Raw genomic sequence first — 17,029 nt, 5'->3', positions numbered from 1 at the left:
TACCTTCCTCCATCTTGAAGCTTATTGTTGCTGTGATGTCATTATTTGGACTATTATTCTTAAATCAAAAGGACAGGAAAAGCATTTGCTTTGTCTACAAATGGACCATTTGGAGTACAGTTTCAGGAGTTACTACAGCCCAGAACTGTTTCTGCTCCACTGAATTAATTGCCGATTCATTTCATAATCCAATTGCACCGTCTGTTATGTTCAAATAGATCCATATCTACTCTGTGAACATTTAATGGAGTGGACAACTCTGGACACAAATCCTCTACAGAATAGGAAGATCGATGAGTTTTGAGAACCAACAGAATTTCAAAGCAGTGTCTTTTCTATGAAAAGGCAGATATTTTTTTAATGTCATGTAGACTTTCTACAACCTTCAGAGATTCACAGTACATATTGCTATGAAAGAATGAGCTCAAACTGTAAGCAAAGCAAGAAAAGGTTCTTTAACTCTTTATCGCCTCTAGAAAGAGAGTCAATTTCCGCCTGGTTTGATACAGTTTTATAGAATAGCTAGATGAACTCTTTCAGAGCTCTTTCATTTTTTCTCCCCTGAACGGCTTCTAAGTTCTTGTTTCACTTCCACAACTGCAATGGCCCGTGTGCAGGATCACACAGCAGAAACGGTCAAAATCAATTTTCTACTGTCTTCAAATGTTTAAGGTGTAAGAGGAAATGCTCGTTTTTGTCTTTAAAGTAGACTGGAAAATTGAACAATAAAGGCTGGAATATTTGGACAGATTTTAGAGTTAGAATATAGGATGGATATAGGATTTGCATTGAAACTTGTAATATACATTTTATATATACAGTATATGCCAGTAGGGTGGGGAAGTGGTTAACATAGCATTTTGTCCTGTGTTCATGTGAGTTTACTCTGAGTGCTCTGGTTTTCCCTGGCTGTCCAAAGACATACCGATAGGTTAACTTCCTTTTCGGAAAACTGGCCCAGGTGTCTGTGTGTGTGTGCTCTGCAATACAGTAGACTGGTGTCCCACACAGGGTGTATCTCACCTTGTGTCCTGTCCTTCCTGGGCAAGCTCTGGGCCACCGTGACCCTGAACTGAACGAATGGTTATTAAAAGTGATGTTCTCTGATATCATATTGCCATTAGTTTTCAGCTCTGGGCCCAGGGGATTTCTGAGTCTTGTAGCTTCTGCAGAATCCACGTGAAGTGAAGCAAAGCTGCTGTTAATTACAGACTAATTGATTTCAGTTTTTGGTCCTTGGCACATTATAAAAATGGTTTCCAAATTTGTTTGTTTAAAAAAGTCAAGTGGAATTTGTAACTGGTAACAACCCTGTACCAATTTCTGAGTTTCAGCACCACCCTCATTGAAGCCTATTGCTTTAAATTTAGTTGACTTGATCTCTACAGAAGAAGAAAAAAAAGTTTATTGTGGGAGTGTCTGATACAGTGTCAATCCCGAAGTGTCTGTTCGTCATACATTGATCGCCTGTTAAGGGCTGCTTTGATAGAGGGCCATCAAGCTGGGGGGAGAGTAATTAAAGATTTCAGTGCTGGAGATGCCAGAAACAGTTCTCTTGTAGTGGGATCTTTTTGAAAACCTTGACTAAGAACAAATACAAGTTAAACAAAAGCCTAAACATGTGAGCAGATCAATTAAAGTCATGAATTAGAACTCAACTAGTACAAACACAAGCAGACACAGAGGTGACCAGGACTGGTCTGGAAACCATTGGTGTTTTTCTTTAAATATTCCTTTGTCTTCATGATGTAGTTTTGTTGGGAGTTGTACTAATCAACTGTGGGACCCCCCAGAGAGGGGTGTATTTATGCTGAATTCATGTGAAGTACTTTAATTGCACCAAGGTGGACTCCATTCAACTAATTATCTGACTTCTGAAGACAATTTGTGTCAGCAGAGCCTATTTACAGTAGGTTTGTCATAGGAAAGGGGAAATGTTATTCAATCAGTTATTGTATGTTTTGTATTTAGTATTACTTTAGGAAGATCTATAGAATTTTGTTTCATGTTGACATTATTGAACGTTTTGTGTCTATGGCAAAAAATCCCAATATATTATGATTCCATATTGTAGCACCATAAAATGTGCAAAATGCAAAAGGGTGAATACTTTTGATAACCACTATGATAGCTTCTAGTGTCAGGTTTGCTATTTGGAATGTTAGGTTCAAGAAATAATGATTTACACCAGATTTTATTTTTAGAAAACTTTTCTGTTCAAACAAAAGTACTGGAAATATATTGTAATTTCTTGTTTTACCTCAACAAGAATCCTTTTTTATCTACAGTACATGACGTATTTGTGACTCTATCCTCAGTCTGTCACAGGATAAAAATGTCCTGAGCAAGGATAAAAACAAATAAATGCAGGCCATAAATGCTCTGTTCTTGGATCCAGGCTAGTTCATTTATAATTAACCAAATTTACAACAGCAGTTAAAAGGTGCAGGGAAACTGTTTCACTGTCCATTGTTTCTGCTATTCATATTGTTTGTTTGAAAAGAAGGACATCTTAATAAAATGGATTGGAAAACGTGGTTTATATTGGCTAGCACCTGTGTGTGCCTTGTGCACACACATTCAAAAAGTGAGTATGAAATTTATATAAATGTTTTCATTTTCCATTAATTGTTTCAGATTTTGCTATTTTGGTATCAAAGCAGGTTGATCAGAAACCTCAAGATAGGCTCATATGATTAGTGGTTAGTTGGTTATACCTGCTTGTAAGTTCATACTGCTCTAATATGAACACAAAGCAAAAGCTGAGACGCTGGACAGCCTTTTCTTTTCTATGGATATATAGAAACACTTTTTTAAGAAAATCACTTATTTGAAAGGAAAATCTGAAGGATTGACTAGTTCATCCACACTTTTTAATTAAAAATGAAATTGTAACATTTTAAAGAGGGAAGAAAGCATTAACATGGAAAAAATGTAGCAAATACAGAATTACTGAGGCATCACAGAGATCAATATTATGTTCCTGTTCATAAGTTCCCCATTTTTAACATTTTATTTTACTACATTGTAGCTTAACTTGAGAGATATCTGTATAGTTTTTGTTCTCCCAGAGAACAAACACACTACTGTATATAGACTTAGATCTTTTCCATTTGGAAAAGGATCGGATTCCAGGAGAAACTTTATTTTATCAGTTAAACAAATATTTAACCTGGAGTATGAAAATGAATGGGGTTCGAAAGACGTGAACTGAAGAATTTCAGGTTTTTACAAACTTCGTTAAACTTTGTATTGGCTTATTTCAACAATAGCCGACTCACGCTCGTGCAGATGCAGTTACAAAATTGAGGAAAACAGCAAAGAAAGAGAATTCTGTCATGTCTAACTGCCCCATTATAAGACATACAGTACTGCAAATAAGTGATAGAATCGGTCTATTTAGTACACATACTGTATACAGAAAGTAAGGCTGTGTCTATTTATTCATTTTTGAAAATAAGACTATTATCAAATGATTACACATGCAAGAAAGAAAAATGATTCATAAATTAACATCATAGTCAGCAAGGGAATATTTCATTTCCTTGGCCTTATCTTGATGTATCTGTTGATTTTTGTTCCAGTGGAGCTCTAGAGCACCCATGTGGAACTGTGGGCTGTTTTCACATAATGCTGAATCCAGAGGTCAGCAAGGTCCTAAATGTCAAACACATTTGCGTCTATAAATAGTGTACATCCCTCTGTAGGTTGTAGTCAGCGTTTAGCCACCTGAGGACAACTGTGGAGCTAGGCTGTAAGGAAGGTGATCATATTAAGAATCATCCCCTGCCTTTTGCCACACCGCCCACCCATTTCTAGCTGCTGTTTTCAAGCTGCGGGTGCGAGGAGGGAGACACTCTGGAAGGGAAGCAAGTCCATCGTAAGGCAGAAACACAGAGACAGGCATGTGCACGCTCACAGCTGTGGACATTTTCCCCAGGCACCAATTAGCCTATTTTACCAGTGTGTTTCTGAACCGAAGCAGTAAAGTGAAGCACTCCTGCTAATTTGTTATGAGCAGTTATACTCATAAGGTTAAAGTTACAGTGAGCAACTTGTTCAGATTTTAAAGTAGTACACAACATTGGTATGAAAATAATAGTGGGAGATTGTTCCACATCATTGTAGTTTGATTTTCTTAAGATGCAACACAGAGTTAGTCTGACCATCCAAATGTGATACTTCTGAAAGACCTAACATATTTCTGTTTCATTTTTTTTTAATCCTGTTAACAAAATTGCAATAGATGGTACAGCACCTCCAGCTACAACGATACCAGGTAAATCAGAGAATGTAAATGATCAATTCCTCTCTTTATCATAGCTAGATGGGAATATGTAACAGAGAACATTTAAAAATCATTATGGAAGATTGGGAAATTAAAGTAAAACTGTATCTTATAATTGATTGTAGTGGAGTATGTGCATTTTTGTTCCATAATGCTTTGCAGTGCAATGCAAAATAGAATTTGAACATCACAAATGTGATATTCCTGGAAAAACTAACATTTTTCTCTTTTGTGTAATTACGTTAATCCTGTTAATGAAACTGCAACAGGTTCTACAAGATCTTCAACTATAGCAGCAACAGGTAAACCAACAACTGTTAAGAATCAATTCATCTGTTATTCAAAACTAGAGGTTTTCACTAAATTCTACATTGGGAACTGAAAGTAAAATTGTATCTTTTATATAGTCAATAACTGATTATGATGGATGATGTGCATTTTCTTTCAACACTGCTTTGCAGTGTGATAGAAAATAGGATTTGTTTGAACATCAGAATGTGATATTCCTGGAAGAACAAGCACTTTTCTCTTCTGTTTAACTGATTTTATCCTGTTACTGAAATTTCAGCAGATTCTACCACATCTTCATCTCCAACAGCAACAGGTAAATCGTCAAATATAAAGATTCAATTCCTCCTTTTTTCTGAACTAGAGGTTTCTACTACAGTAAACACCTAAATGTATTTTTATCACAGTTTATTATTCCTGTTATTGATTGCTCACGATTATGTTTCTGTTGTATAATTGGAAAGGAGAGTATTGGTGCAGGTATTAATGTAAAGGCATAGTATCCAGTATGTGGGTTTCTTTTGAACTTCTGGATACATCTCTTTATGTGCATTTTTCCTGGAAATTTTTCTCTTTTGTTTAATTACTTTAATCCTGTTAATGAAACTGCAACAGGTTCTACAAGATCTTCAACTATAACAGCAACAGGTAAACCGACAACTGTAAAGAATCAATTCCTCTGTTTTTCAAAATAAATGTTTCCACTAAATCCCACGTCTTTCAAACTTTTGAATAAGTCTCTTCTTTTGCATTTTATTTTCTTTGATATTCAAAATGATAGTTGTTCCACCTCCACAAAACAACATTTTTCTTCCAGGATTTCAGATTGGATCATGCAGGCAGTTCAGATTAAGCTACAGTACATCAGACAGTTACACTGCTGTAGGAAAATCACTTCTGTCACATCTGGTCAAGAGACATACAGTACTTCAGAACACTGAGAAGGTTTTCTAAATCTCTTTTTGGTGTTTTTTCTCTTCTCTTCTGTTTAACTGATTTTATCCTGTTACTGAAATTGCAACAGGTTCTACCACATCTTCATCTCCAACAGCAACAGGTAAATCGTCAAATATAAAGAATCAATTTCTCCTTTTTTCTAAACTAGAGAAGATTTTGTTTGTTTCGTACAATTGGAAAGGAGAGTATTGGTGCAGGTGTAAATGTAAAGACATACAGTATTCAGTATGTGGGTTTCTTTTGAACCTCTGGATGCATCTCTTTATGTGCATTTTCTTCTTCTGAATATAAAGTGATAGTTGTTCCACCCTGGTGTTTATATTAATCAAATAATATGAGATTATAAAAACAAGGTAAAGAGTTATCAAAATGAAAAATAAGATTTTTGTTCCAGGTATTCAGTTGATCCAGGCAGTTCAGATTAAGCTACATCAGACAGTTACACTGTTGTAGGAAAATCACTTCTGTCACATGTGGTCAAGAGACATACAGTACAGTACTTCAGGACACTGAGGAGGTTTTCTAAATCTCTTTTTGGTGTTTTTTTATAAACCACCTAATAGTAAACAGTATTTTTATGTGATGCTTTTAATGAAAAAAACAGCTACAGATTTGGTTCTGCAGTTTCTATGTACACAGTATGTAGTAAATGTATGTATGAGATATTGAATAGTAGCAAAGTCATATAGAACATTATTAAAAAATATATAACGCAAGATTGGGAACCGAAAGTAAAATTGTATCTTTTATCTAGTCAATAACTGATTATGATGGATGATGTGCATTTTCTTTCAACACTGCTTTGCAGTGTGATAGAAAATAGGATTTGTTTGAACATCAGAATGTGATATTCCTGGAAGAACAAGCACTTTTCTCTTCTGTTTAACTGATTTTATCCTGTTACTGAAATTGCATCAGGTTCTACCACATCTTCATCTCCAACAGCAACAGGTAAATCGTCAAATATAAAGAATCAATTTCTCCCTTTTTCTAAACTAGAGAAGATTTTGTTTGTTTCGTAGAATTGGAAAGGAGGGTATTGGTGCAGGTGTAAATGTAAAGACATACAGTATTCAGTATGTGGGTTTCTTTTGAACCTCTGGATGCATCTCTGTATGTGCATTTTCTTCTTCTGAATATAAAGTGATAGTTGTTCCACCCTGGTGTTTATATTAATAAAATAATATGAGATTATAAAAACAAGGTAAAGAGTTATCAAAATGAAAAATAAGATTTTTGTTCCAGGTATTCAGTTGATCCAGGCAGTTCAGGTTAAGCTACATCAGTCAGTTACACTGTTGTAGGAAAATCACTTCTGTCACATGTGGTCAAGAGACATACAGTACAGTACTTCAGGACACTGAGGAGGTTTTCTAAATCTCTTTTTGGTGTTTTTTTATAAACCACCTAATAGTAAACAGTATTTTTATGTGATGCTTTTGATGAAAAAAACAGCTACAGATTTTGTTCTGCAGTTTCTATGTACACAGTATGTAGTAAATGTATGTATGAGATATTGAATAGTAGCAAAGTCATATAGAACATTATTAAAAAATATATAACGCAAGATTGGGAACCGAAAGTAAAATTGTATCTTTTATCTAGTCAATAACTGATTATAATGGATGATGTGCATTTTCTTTCAACACTGCTTTGCAGTGTGATAGAAAATAGGATTTGTTTGAACATCAGAATGTGATATTCCTGGAAGAACAAGCATTTTTCTCTTCTGTTTAACTGATTTTATCCTGTTACTGAAATTGCATCAGGTTCTACCACATCTTCATCTCCAACAGCAACAGGTAAATCGTCAAATATAAAGAATCAATTTCTCCTTTTTTCTAAACTAGAGAAGATTTTGTTTGTTTCGTACAATTGGAAAGGAGAGTATTGGTGCCGGTGTAAATGTAAAGACATACAGTATTCAGTATGTGGGTTTCTTTTGAACCTCTGGATGCATCTCTTTATGTGCATTTTCTTCTTCTGAATATAAAGTGATAGTTGTTCCACCCTGGTGTTTATATTAATAAAATAATATGAGATTATAAAAACAAGGTAAAGAGTTATCAAAATGAAAAATAAGATTTTTGTTCCAGGTATTCAGTTGATCCAGGCAGTTCAGGTTAAGCTACATCAGTCAGTTACACTGTTGTAGGAAAATCACTTCTGTCACATGTGGTCAAGAGACATACAGTACAGTACTTCAGGACACTGAGGAGGTTTTCTAAATCTCTTTTTGGTGTTTTTTTATAAACCACCTAATAGTAAACAGTATTTTTATGTGATGCTTTTGATGAAAAAAACAGCTACAGATTTTGTTCTGCAGTTTCTATGTACACAGTATGTAGTAAATGTATGTATGAGATATTGAATAGTAGCAAAGTCATATAGAACATTATTAAAAAATATATAACGCAAGATTGGGAACCGAAAGTAAAATTGTATCTTTTATCTAGTCAATAACTGATTATAATGGATGATGTGCATTTTCTTTCAACACTGCTTTGCAGTGTGATAGAAAATAGGATTTGTTTGAACATCAGAATGTGATATTCCTGGAAGAACAAGCATTTTTCTCTTCTGTTTAACTGATTTTATCCTGTTACTGAAATTGCATCAGGTTCTACCACATCTTCATCTCCAACAGCAACAGGTAAATCGTCAAATATAAAGAATCAATTTCTCCCTTTTTCTAAACTAGAGAAGATTTTGTTTGTTTCGTAGAATTGGAAAGGAGGGTATTGGTGCAGGTGTAAATGTAAAGACATACAGTATTCAGTATGTGGGTTTCTTTTGAACCTCTGGATGCATCTCTGTATGTGCATTTTCTTCTTCTGAATATAAAGTGATAGTTGTTCCACCCTGGTGTTTATATTAATAAAATAATATGAGATTATAAAAACAAGGTAAAGAGTTATCAAAATGAAAAATAAGATTTTTGTTCCAGGTATTCAGTTGATCCAGGCAGTTCAGGTTAAGCTACATCAGTCAGTTACACTGTTGTAGGAAAATCACTTCTGTCACATGTGGTCAAGAGACATACAGTACAGTACTTCAGGACACTGAGGAGGTTTTCTAAATCTCTTTTTGGTGTTTTTTTATAAACCACCTAATAGTAAACAGTATTTTTATGTGATGCTTTTGATGAAAAAAACAGCTACAGATTTTGTTCTGCAGTTTCTATGTACACAGTATGTAGTAAATGTATGTATGAGATATTGAATAGTAGCAAAGTCATATAGAACATTATTAAAAAATATATAACGCAAGATTGGGAACCGAAAGTAAAATTGTATCTTTTATCTAGTCAATAACTGATTATAATGGATGATGTGCATTTTCTTTCAACACTGCTTTGCAGTGTGATAGAAAATAGGATTTGTTTGAACATCAGAATGTGATATTCCTGGAAGAACAAGCATTTTTCTCTTCTGTTTAACTGATTTTATCCTGTTACTGAAATTGCATCAGGTTCTACCACATCTTCATCTCCAACAGCAACAGGTAAATCGTCAAATATAAAGAATCAATTTCTCCTTTTTTCTAAACTAGAGAAGATTTTGTTTGTTTCGTACAATTGGAAAGGAGAGTATTGGTGCCGGTGTAAATGTAAAGACATACAGTATTCAGTATGTGGGTTTCTTTTGAACCTCTGGATGCATCTCTTTATGTGCATTTTCTTCTTCTGAATATAAAGTGATAGTTGTTCCACCCTGGTGTTTATATTAATAAAATAATATGAGATTATAAAAACAAGGTAAAGAGTTATCAAAATGAAAAATAAGATTTTTGTTCCAGGTATTCAGTTGATCCAGGCAGTTCAGGTTAAGCTACATCAGTCAGTTACACTGTTGTAGGAAAATCACTTCTGTCACATGTGGTCAAGAGACATACAGTACAGTACTTCAGGACACTGAGGAGGTTTTCTAAATCTCTTTTTGGTGTTTTTTTATAAACCACCTAATAGTAAACAGTATTTTTATGTGATGCTTTTGATGAAAAAAACAGCTACAGATTTTGTTCTGCAGTTTCTATGTACACAGTATGTAGTAAATGTATGTATGAGATATTGAATAGTAGCAAAGTCATATAGAACATTATTAAAAAATATATAACGCAAGATTGGGAACCGAAAGTAAAATTGTATCTTTTATCTAGTCAATAACTGATTATAATGGATGATGTGCATTTTCTTTCAACACTGCTTTGCAGTGTGATAGAAAATAGGATTTGTTTGAACATCAGAATGTGATATTCCTGGAAGAACAAGCATTTTTCTCTTCTGTTTAACTGATTTTATCCTGTTACTGAAATTGCATCAGGTTCTACCACATCTTCATCTCCAACAGCAACAGGTAAATCGTCAAATATAAAGAATCAATTTCTCCTTTTTTCTAAACTAGAGAAGATTTTGTTTGTTTCGTACAATTGGAAAGGAGAGTATTGGTGCCGGTGTAAATGTAAAGACATACAGTATTCAGTATGTGGGTTTCTTTTGAACCTCTGGATGCATCTCTGTATGTGCATTTTCTTCTTCTGAATATAAAGTGATAGTTGTTTCACCCTGGTGTTTATATTAATAAAATAATATGAGATTATAAAAACAAGGTAAAGAGTTATCAAAATGAAAAATAAGATTTTTGTTCCAGGTATTCAGTTGATCCAGGCAGTTCAGGTTAAGCTACATCAGTCAGTTACACTGTTGTAGGAAAATCACTTCTGTCACATATGGTCAAGAGACATACAGTACAGTACTTCAGGACACTGAGGAGGTTTTCTAAATCTCTTTTTGGTGTTTTTTTTTATAAACCACCTAATAGTAAACAGTATTTTTATGTGATGCTTTTGATGAAAAAAACAGCTACAGATTTTGTTCTGCAGTTTCTATATACACAGTATGTAGTAAATGTATGTATGAGATATTGAATAGTAGCAAAGTCATATAGAACATTATTAAAAAATATATAACGCAAGATTGGGAACCGAAAGTAAAATTGTATCTTTTATCTAGTCAATAACTGATTATGATGGATGATGTGCATTTTCTTTCAACACTGCAGTGTGATAGAAAATAGGATTTGTTTGAACATCAGAATGTGATATTCCTGGAAGAACAAGCACTTTTCTCTTCTGTTTAACTGATTTTATCCTGTTACTGAAATTGCATCAGGTTCTACCACATCTTCATCTCCAACAGCAACAGGTAAATCGTCAAATATAAAGATTCAATTCCTCCTTTTTTCTAAACTAGAGAAGATTTTGTTTCTTTCATACAATTGGAAAGGAGAGTATTGGTGCAGGTGTAAATGTATACAGTATTCAGTATGGGTTTCTTTTGAACCTCTGGATGCATCTCTTTATGTGCATTTTCTTCTTCTGAATATAAAGTGATAGTTGTTTCACCCTGGTGTTTATATTAATAAAATAATATGAGATTATAAAAACAAGGTAAAGAGTTATCAAAATGAAAAATAAGATTTTTGTTCCAGGTATTCAGTTGATCCAGGCAGTTCAGGTTAAGCTACATCAGTCAGTTACACTGTTGTAGGAAAATCACTTCTGTCACATATGGTCAAGAGACATACAGTACAGTACTTCAGGACACTGAGGAGGTTTTCTAAATCTCTTTTTGGTGTTTTTTTTTATAAACCACCTAATAGTAAACAGTATTTTTATGTGATGCTTTTGATGAAAAAAACAGCTACAGATTTTGTTCTGCAGTTTCTATATACACAGTATGTAGTAAATGTATGTATGAGATATTGAATAGTAGCAAAGTCATATAGAACATTATTAAAAAATATATAACGCAAGATTGGGAACCGAAAGTAAAATTGTATCTTTTATCTAGTCAATAACTGATTATGATGGATGATGTGCATTTTCTTTCAACACTGCAGTGTGATAGAAAATAGGATTTGTTTGAACATCAGAATGTGATATTCCTGGAAGAACAAGCACTTTTCTCTTCTGTTTAACTGATTTTATCCTGTTACTGAAATTGCATCAGGTTCTACCACATCTTCATCTCCAACAGCAACAGGTAAATCGTCAAATATAAAGATTCAATTCCTCCTTTTTTCTAAACTAGAGAAGATTTTGTTTCTTTCATACAATTGGAAAGGAGAGTATTGGTGCAGGTGTAAATGTATACAGTATTCAGTATGGGTTTCTTTTGAACCTCTGGATGCATCTCTTTATGTGCATTTTCTTCTTCTGAATATAAAGTGATAGTTGTTCCACCCTGGTGTTAATATTAATAAAATAATATTAGATTATAAAAACAAGGTAAAGAGTTATCAAAATGAAAAATAAGATTTTTGTTCCAGGTATTCAGTTGATCCAGGCAGTTCAGATTAAGCTACATCAGACAGTTACACTGTTGTAGGAAAATCACTTCTGTCACATGTGGTCAAGAGACATACAGTGCAGTACTTCAGGACACTGAGGAGGTTTTCTAAATCTCTTTTTGGTGTTTTTTTATAAACCACCTAATAGTAAACAGTATTTTTATGTGATGCTTTTAATGAAAAAAACAGCTACAGATTTGGTTCTGCAGTTTCTATGTACACAGTATGTAGTAAATGTATGTATGAGCTATTGAATAGTAGCAAAGTCATATAGAACATTATTAAAAAATATATAACGCAAGATTGGGAACCGAAAGTAAAATTGTATCTTTTATCTAGTCAATAACTGATTATGATGGATGATGTGCATTTTCTTTCAACACTGCTTTGCAGTGTAATGCAAAATAGGATTTGTTTGAACATCAGAATGTGATATTCCTGGAAGAACAAGCATTTTTCTCTTCTGTTTAATTGATTTTATCCTGTTACTGAAACTGCAACAGGTTCTACCACATCTTCATCTCCAACAGCAACAGGTAAATCGTCAAATATAGAGATTCAATTCCTCCTTTTTTCTGCACTAGAGGTTTCTACTGCAGTAAATACCTCAGTATATTTTTATCACAGTGTATTATTCCTGTTATTGGTACAATTGGAATTAAGCTACATCAGATGTAGGAAAATCGCTTCTGTCACATCTGGTCAAGAGACATACAGTTCTTCAGGACACTGAACTAGTTTTCTTCATCAGGGTTTGAAGGTGTTTTATAAAGCCTCAGAACAGTAAAACTTATTTTTATTAGATGCTTCTGATGAAAGTACTGCTGTAAGTTTTTTTCTACTTGTATGTTACAGTACCTATAAAAAGTATTCACCCCCCTTGGACTTTTTCACATATTATTGTGAAATAATGTATTTGACTGAGACTTTTTGCCACTCGTCAACACAAAGTACTCTATAACGTCAAAGTGAAGAAAAAAAATCCAGACATTTTACTATAGGAATCAATTGTTGCTGTTTTAACATCAAGATTGTGAATTCCTGGAAATCTAACATTGTTGTCTTCCATTTCTATCTTGTTGATGAAACTGCAGCAGATCCTCAAGCATCTTCCACTCCAGCAACAAGCAGCTCAACGTCTTCCACTCCAGCAATAACAGGTAAATCAACCAATTAAAACAATACATTCTTTAGATACGCGATTCCATATTATATTAGCAGAAAAGCTTAAAACTACCACTTTTTCACACGCTATTTCACATGTTAGTTAAATACTTTGATGCTTAAAATCGTTAGGGAGAAATGGAATACCGGTGTGTATTTTTCCTTTAAAGTACCGATTCCTGGAATCTGACTGGCTGACACCCCTCTGAAGTGGTTCTATAAAATCTGGTATACGGAAAAGAAAGCGTTGATAAAAAAGCTTGGATTCTCATGTACCTCATACAAGTATATACATACAGTCTTTGCTGTGCTCTTGAGGATCCTTGTGATATTTTGAGCTCTAGTTGAATGATAAGTGTCGCATTTTAAATCATTTTCGTAGTTAGAAATTATGAAACGCCCTGTTAAAAGCAAGGGAGTTTTTATGCCCGTTGAAGTAAAACAAAATGCCTGACAAAGTATGGCTTGGACAGATTCCAAGTGCTTGTACAAATGTGCTAAAGAAATTATACTTTGAGTATACAGCTTGTCCAAAGTAATTGATTATTAATACTATTAGTAATATCTTCGGTAAAGGCTTTGATGCATAAATATTTCTGATAAAGGTAGGTTGTGTACTTTTGTCCAACTGAGCAATCTTGCTTTCATAAAATATACCAACATTTTAATGACTGATGATTAAGTTCAAAATTAAAAGCTCAAATGCTGTACATGAGAGGTTAAGCTCCCCCTGGCGGTTTTACAAGGTGACGCCGGATAGTTTCCGGCATGACGTCAAATGACGCGATTAACCGCGTGATACCGCGTCATACCGCGACACGCCCACCGGGGAATGCTGCGAAATACCCCACCCATTTTGAATGGCTGCATCTGTATATAAATTCTGTTCTTCAAGACTAGAGGTTTCCATGAAGTCCTGCATTTTATTTTTTTGTGTATTATTACTATCGTTGCTGTAATCTAGACGTTATTGCTTTTGTACAATCAGAAGAAAGAGGAGAATTCCATGTATCAATTAAATGTCACTTTATTTTTGAGTTTATTTTTTTTAAAGTCTGAATCAGTCTCTCCTTTTGTTTTTGCAGTAGGTTTTAGTTCGAATATGAAGTGACAGTTGTTCCATCTCACAGTTTATATATAAAAATAATATCACAAATACAACGTAAAGGTTTGTGGGGATGAAAAATAACATTTTTGTTCTGGATATTCAAATCAGCTTATGCACTTTATTTTAAACCTCTGAGTAGTTCTGTTGTTTTGCAATTGAAAATTTGTGAATTCTGCAGTTTAGATCAAGCTAAATTAGATACTGCAATGACACTATTGTAGGCCTGTAAGAGCAAATTTGAGCTTCCCTGAAAAGCTGTTCAACTGGCAGCAATGAGGTTTCTTTGTGGGGCTGCTGGGCTCACTCTCCCTGACAGGGTGAGGAGCCCGGCAGTCTGATGGGATCCTGGAGGAGACTCTCTGCTCCTCTGGATCGAGAGGAACTTGTTGTGGTGGCTCGGGCATTGGGTGAAGATGGCCCCCTGGCGCCTCCTACTGGAGTACTGGCGTTAAATCACTCTCACAACTTTCTGTTCCAACCTACAGTATAATCGTTACAGTAAATTAAGACCCTACCATCACTACACATGGATACAGGGGGAGTTACTTTATGTTGTGTTGTTAAATCGTTTTCCCCAAAATTAAAAAAAGGTGATTATGAAGAGGATAATAATACCATACACAAAAGCAATAGTAACACCATTACTAATAATCCCCCGCTATGAACTGGCTTCATCACTCTGTTCTCCTCCCCACTGATAGCTGATGTGTGGGGAGTGTACTGGCGCACTATGGCTGCCGTCGGATCATCCAGGTGGGGCTGCACACTGGTGTTGGTGGTATAAATACACTCGGAAGTAGACAAAACACTTCAATAAGTAGTTCTTTACCAGTAAGCCCACATTCTGGAAACAAAACAAACGAAACAATGAAATAATGTTTTTTTTTTTAATGCATCATTTGTATTTATAATGCAATTTTTCTTTCGGTAACATCTATAATATAGAAAATATTTTTCATGCAACAGTAATGATGCACTATTGTAAAAAAACATTCAACAAAATTATAATCTTGCACTAGAATTTACTTAGTTGATACTGAAGATAGATTACTGTTGTTGAATTAGCAGGGATAAAGTGGTAACAACATCATGTGTGAATATAATGTTATTCTCTGAAAAGCCTACTTTTTATGTCGCAGTGGCTTAGAATTTAATAGTTTTTTTACATCTATTTCTGAATTTATGCAATTATGATTCTGTATGAATTTTGAATTTGACCTTTTTTGAATGGTGTTTGATTACAGTCCCATCTGGAAGAAGTGAAATAACTATTACCATTTTTCTTCACCGGTATGATTTGGCTCAGCTGACTAAAGCAATAAGACTTTTGTGAAATAACATGTCATGCTTTCTTATCCTGCTTCCCTCATTGTCTGACAATAAATGTTTTATTTATCCAGTTCGGTTTCCAGCAAGCTCATGCTCATTAATATAAATCACTTGGACTTATATTAATGAGCAACAGCTTGCTGGTAACATTGAGCAGACGCAATGTATACAGTACATTGATTGCATACTACAATTAATTGTTGGCCGAAGGCTCAATGTTTTGAGTGGATCAGTCGTGTCAGTTGTTCTAGGCTTATGTAAATGGGAAAAAGCTGTTGGCAAAACAGTCAAACAGTAAGAAATGCACTGGCTGATTGTTTAATGAGAATGAGACATTTGCTCATATTCTTCGGCCAGTCCAGCAGACTGGCTGCCTGACCTACTGTATCACAATGCATGCTCATATTGTTAAAAGCTAACTTCTTTCTTAACTTTTTAATTCAAGCTTCACCGACAGTGACAGCTACACCCAAGCCAGGTAAATATGCAAATATGAAAAATCATTTCCATTACAGATAAAAATCCTGTTGAAAAGTGCAATATTAAGTCATAAATGATGTGAGGGAGAGAGGCGAAGTAATAGATCAATCAAATTTATCTCCCCCCTCACATCGGAAGAAGGCTTCACAGCCTTTACCTTTCAGCATGGAATGAACCTTTGCCTGTTGCTTTGCAAAAATAACTTGCACCTTTTTAAGTAATCACATTTTCTGGCATTTACTGTACGTTATTTGTCATTTTTATTACTTCCCCACATTGTCTTCTCTTGAAGATGTAATATTGTCAACATACCTGTAATTACTCAAGTCTTTGTCATCTTCAACCTTAGTGTTACCCATTTTATATTAACATTGTGCTGCCTGGATGTTACTTTCTGCACTTGACTACATTAAACATCATCTGACTAGTTCACGCACTGGTCCATAATTCTGGTTCAGAGGGAAGAACCTTGTTCATCTTCTGCTAATATGACACCAGCAGCTGGGTTTTCATTAGAGAAATAATTTTTAGTACTTAGTCCCGTTTTAGTACCGTTCAGGCCAGACCTTGCCTGGGTTCTGAGATCAGGTAGAATGGAATTTAAAACGAAAGTTCGAGACAGATGACAACAGCCAAGTTCAATCGGACTCGGCTGTCAGACATTCGCAATCACTCCTGACGTCATGTCCTCACCTAAGACATGATAAATACTCTACATGATCCCTTTCTCTCCCGCATATACCACCCTCCCTGCATCCCACCTCCGCCCTATCTCCCCCTCTGCAGCTGCCCCTGGGTCACCTCTCACTCTGCAGGGGGGTCCCAGCCTCCTTGTCCTCTGGCCCTCAGCCAAGTGGGTTTTACCACCTTTCTGGACAGAGCGGTGGCACTGTGGCTGAAAGGTTGCTGGTTCAAATCCCGTGGCCGGCAGAGGAATCCTACTCTGTTGGGCCTCTGAGCAAGGCCCTTAACCCCAGCTGCTCCAGGGGCGCTGTATAAATGGCTGACCCTGTGCTCTGACCCCCAGCTTCTCTCTCCCATCTGTGTGTCTCATGGAGAGCAAGC

The 17,029-nt window shown here is 35.1% G+C and overlaps 1 protein-coding gene across 1 annotated transcript; it reads left to right on the top strand.

Annotated features, from left to right (window-relative positions):
* Nucleotides 1-2,441: 2,441 nt before the first annotated feature.
* LOC107078739 (threonine-rich protein-like) lies at nucleotides 2,442-16,863 on the top strand. The gene is made up of 10 exons (XM_069196704.1): nucleotides 2,442-2,587; nucleotides 4,247-4,279; nucleotides 4,558-4,590; nucleotides 4,857-4,892; nucleotides 5,192-5,224; nucleotides 5,601-5,633; nucleotides 6,452-6,484; nucleotides 12,978-13,043; nucleotides 15,930-15,962; nucleotides 16,751-16,863. Exons 1-10 carry the CDS (start codon nucleotides 2,521-2,523, stop codon nucleotides 16,861-16,863), a joined length of 480 nt encoding a protein of 159 aa, XP_069052805.1. The 5' UTR covers nucleotides 2,442-2,520.
* Nucleotides 16,864-17,029: the final 166 nt, after the last annotated feature.

The sequence above is a fragment of the Lepisosteus oculatus genome, chromosome 12 (genome assembly GCF_040954835.1).
Source record: "Lepisosteus oculatus isolate fLepOcu1 chromosome 12, fLepOcu1.hap2, whole genome shotgun sequence".
Classification (NCBI taxonomy): domain Eukaryota; kingdom Metazoa; phylum Chordata; class Actinopteri; order Semionotiformes; family Lepisosteidae; genus Lepisosteus; species Lepisosteus oculatus.
Note: the sequence above shows the minus strand (reverse complement) of the source record. Positions and strands in the feature narration are given on the sequence as shown.

Coding starts and splice junctions, on each gene's coding strand:
- LOC107078739 (XM_069196704.1), top strand. CDS start 2,521: ATGGATTGGAAAACGTGGTTTATATTGGCTAGCACCTGTGTGTGCCTT. Junction 4,591..4,856: donor TTCAACTATAGCAGCAACAG/GTAAACCAACAA, acceptor CTGAAATTTCAG/CAGATTCTACCACATCTTCA. Junction 5,634..6,451: donor TTCATCTCCAACAGCAACAG/GTAAATCGTCAA, acceptor AAATTGCATCAG/GTTCTACCACATCTTCATCT.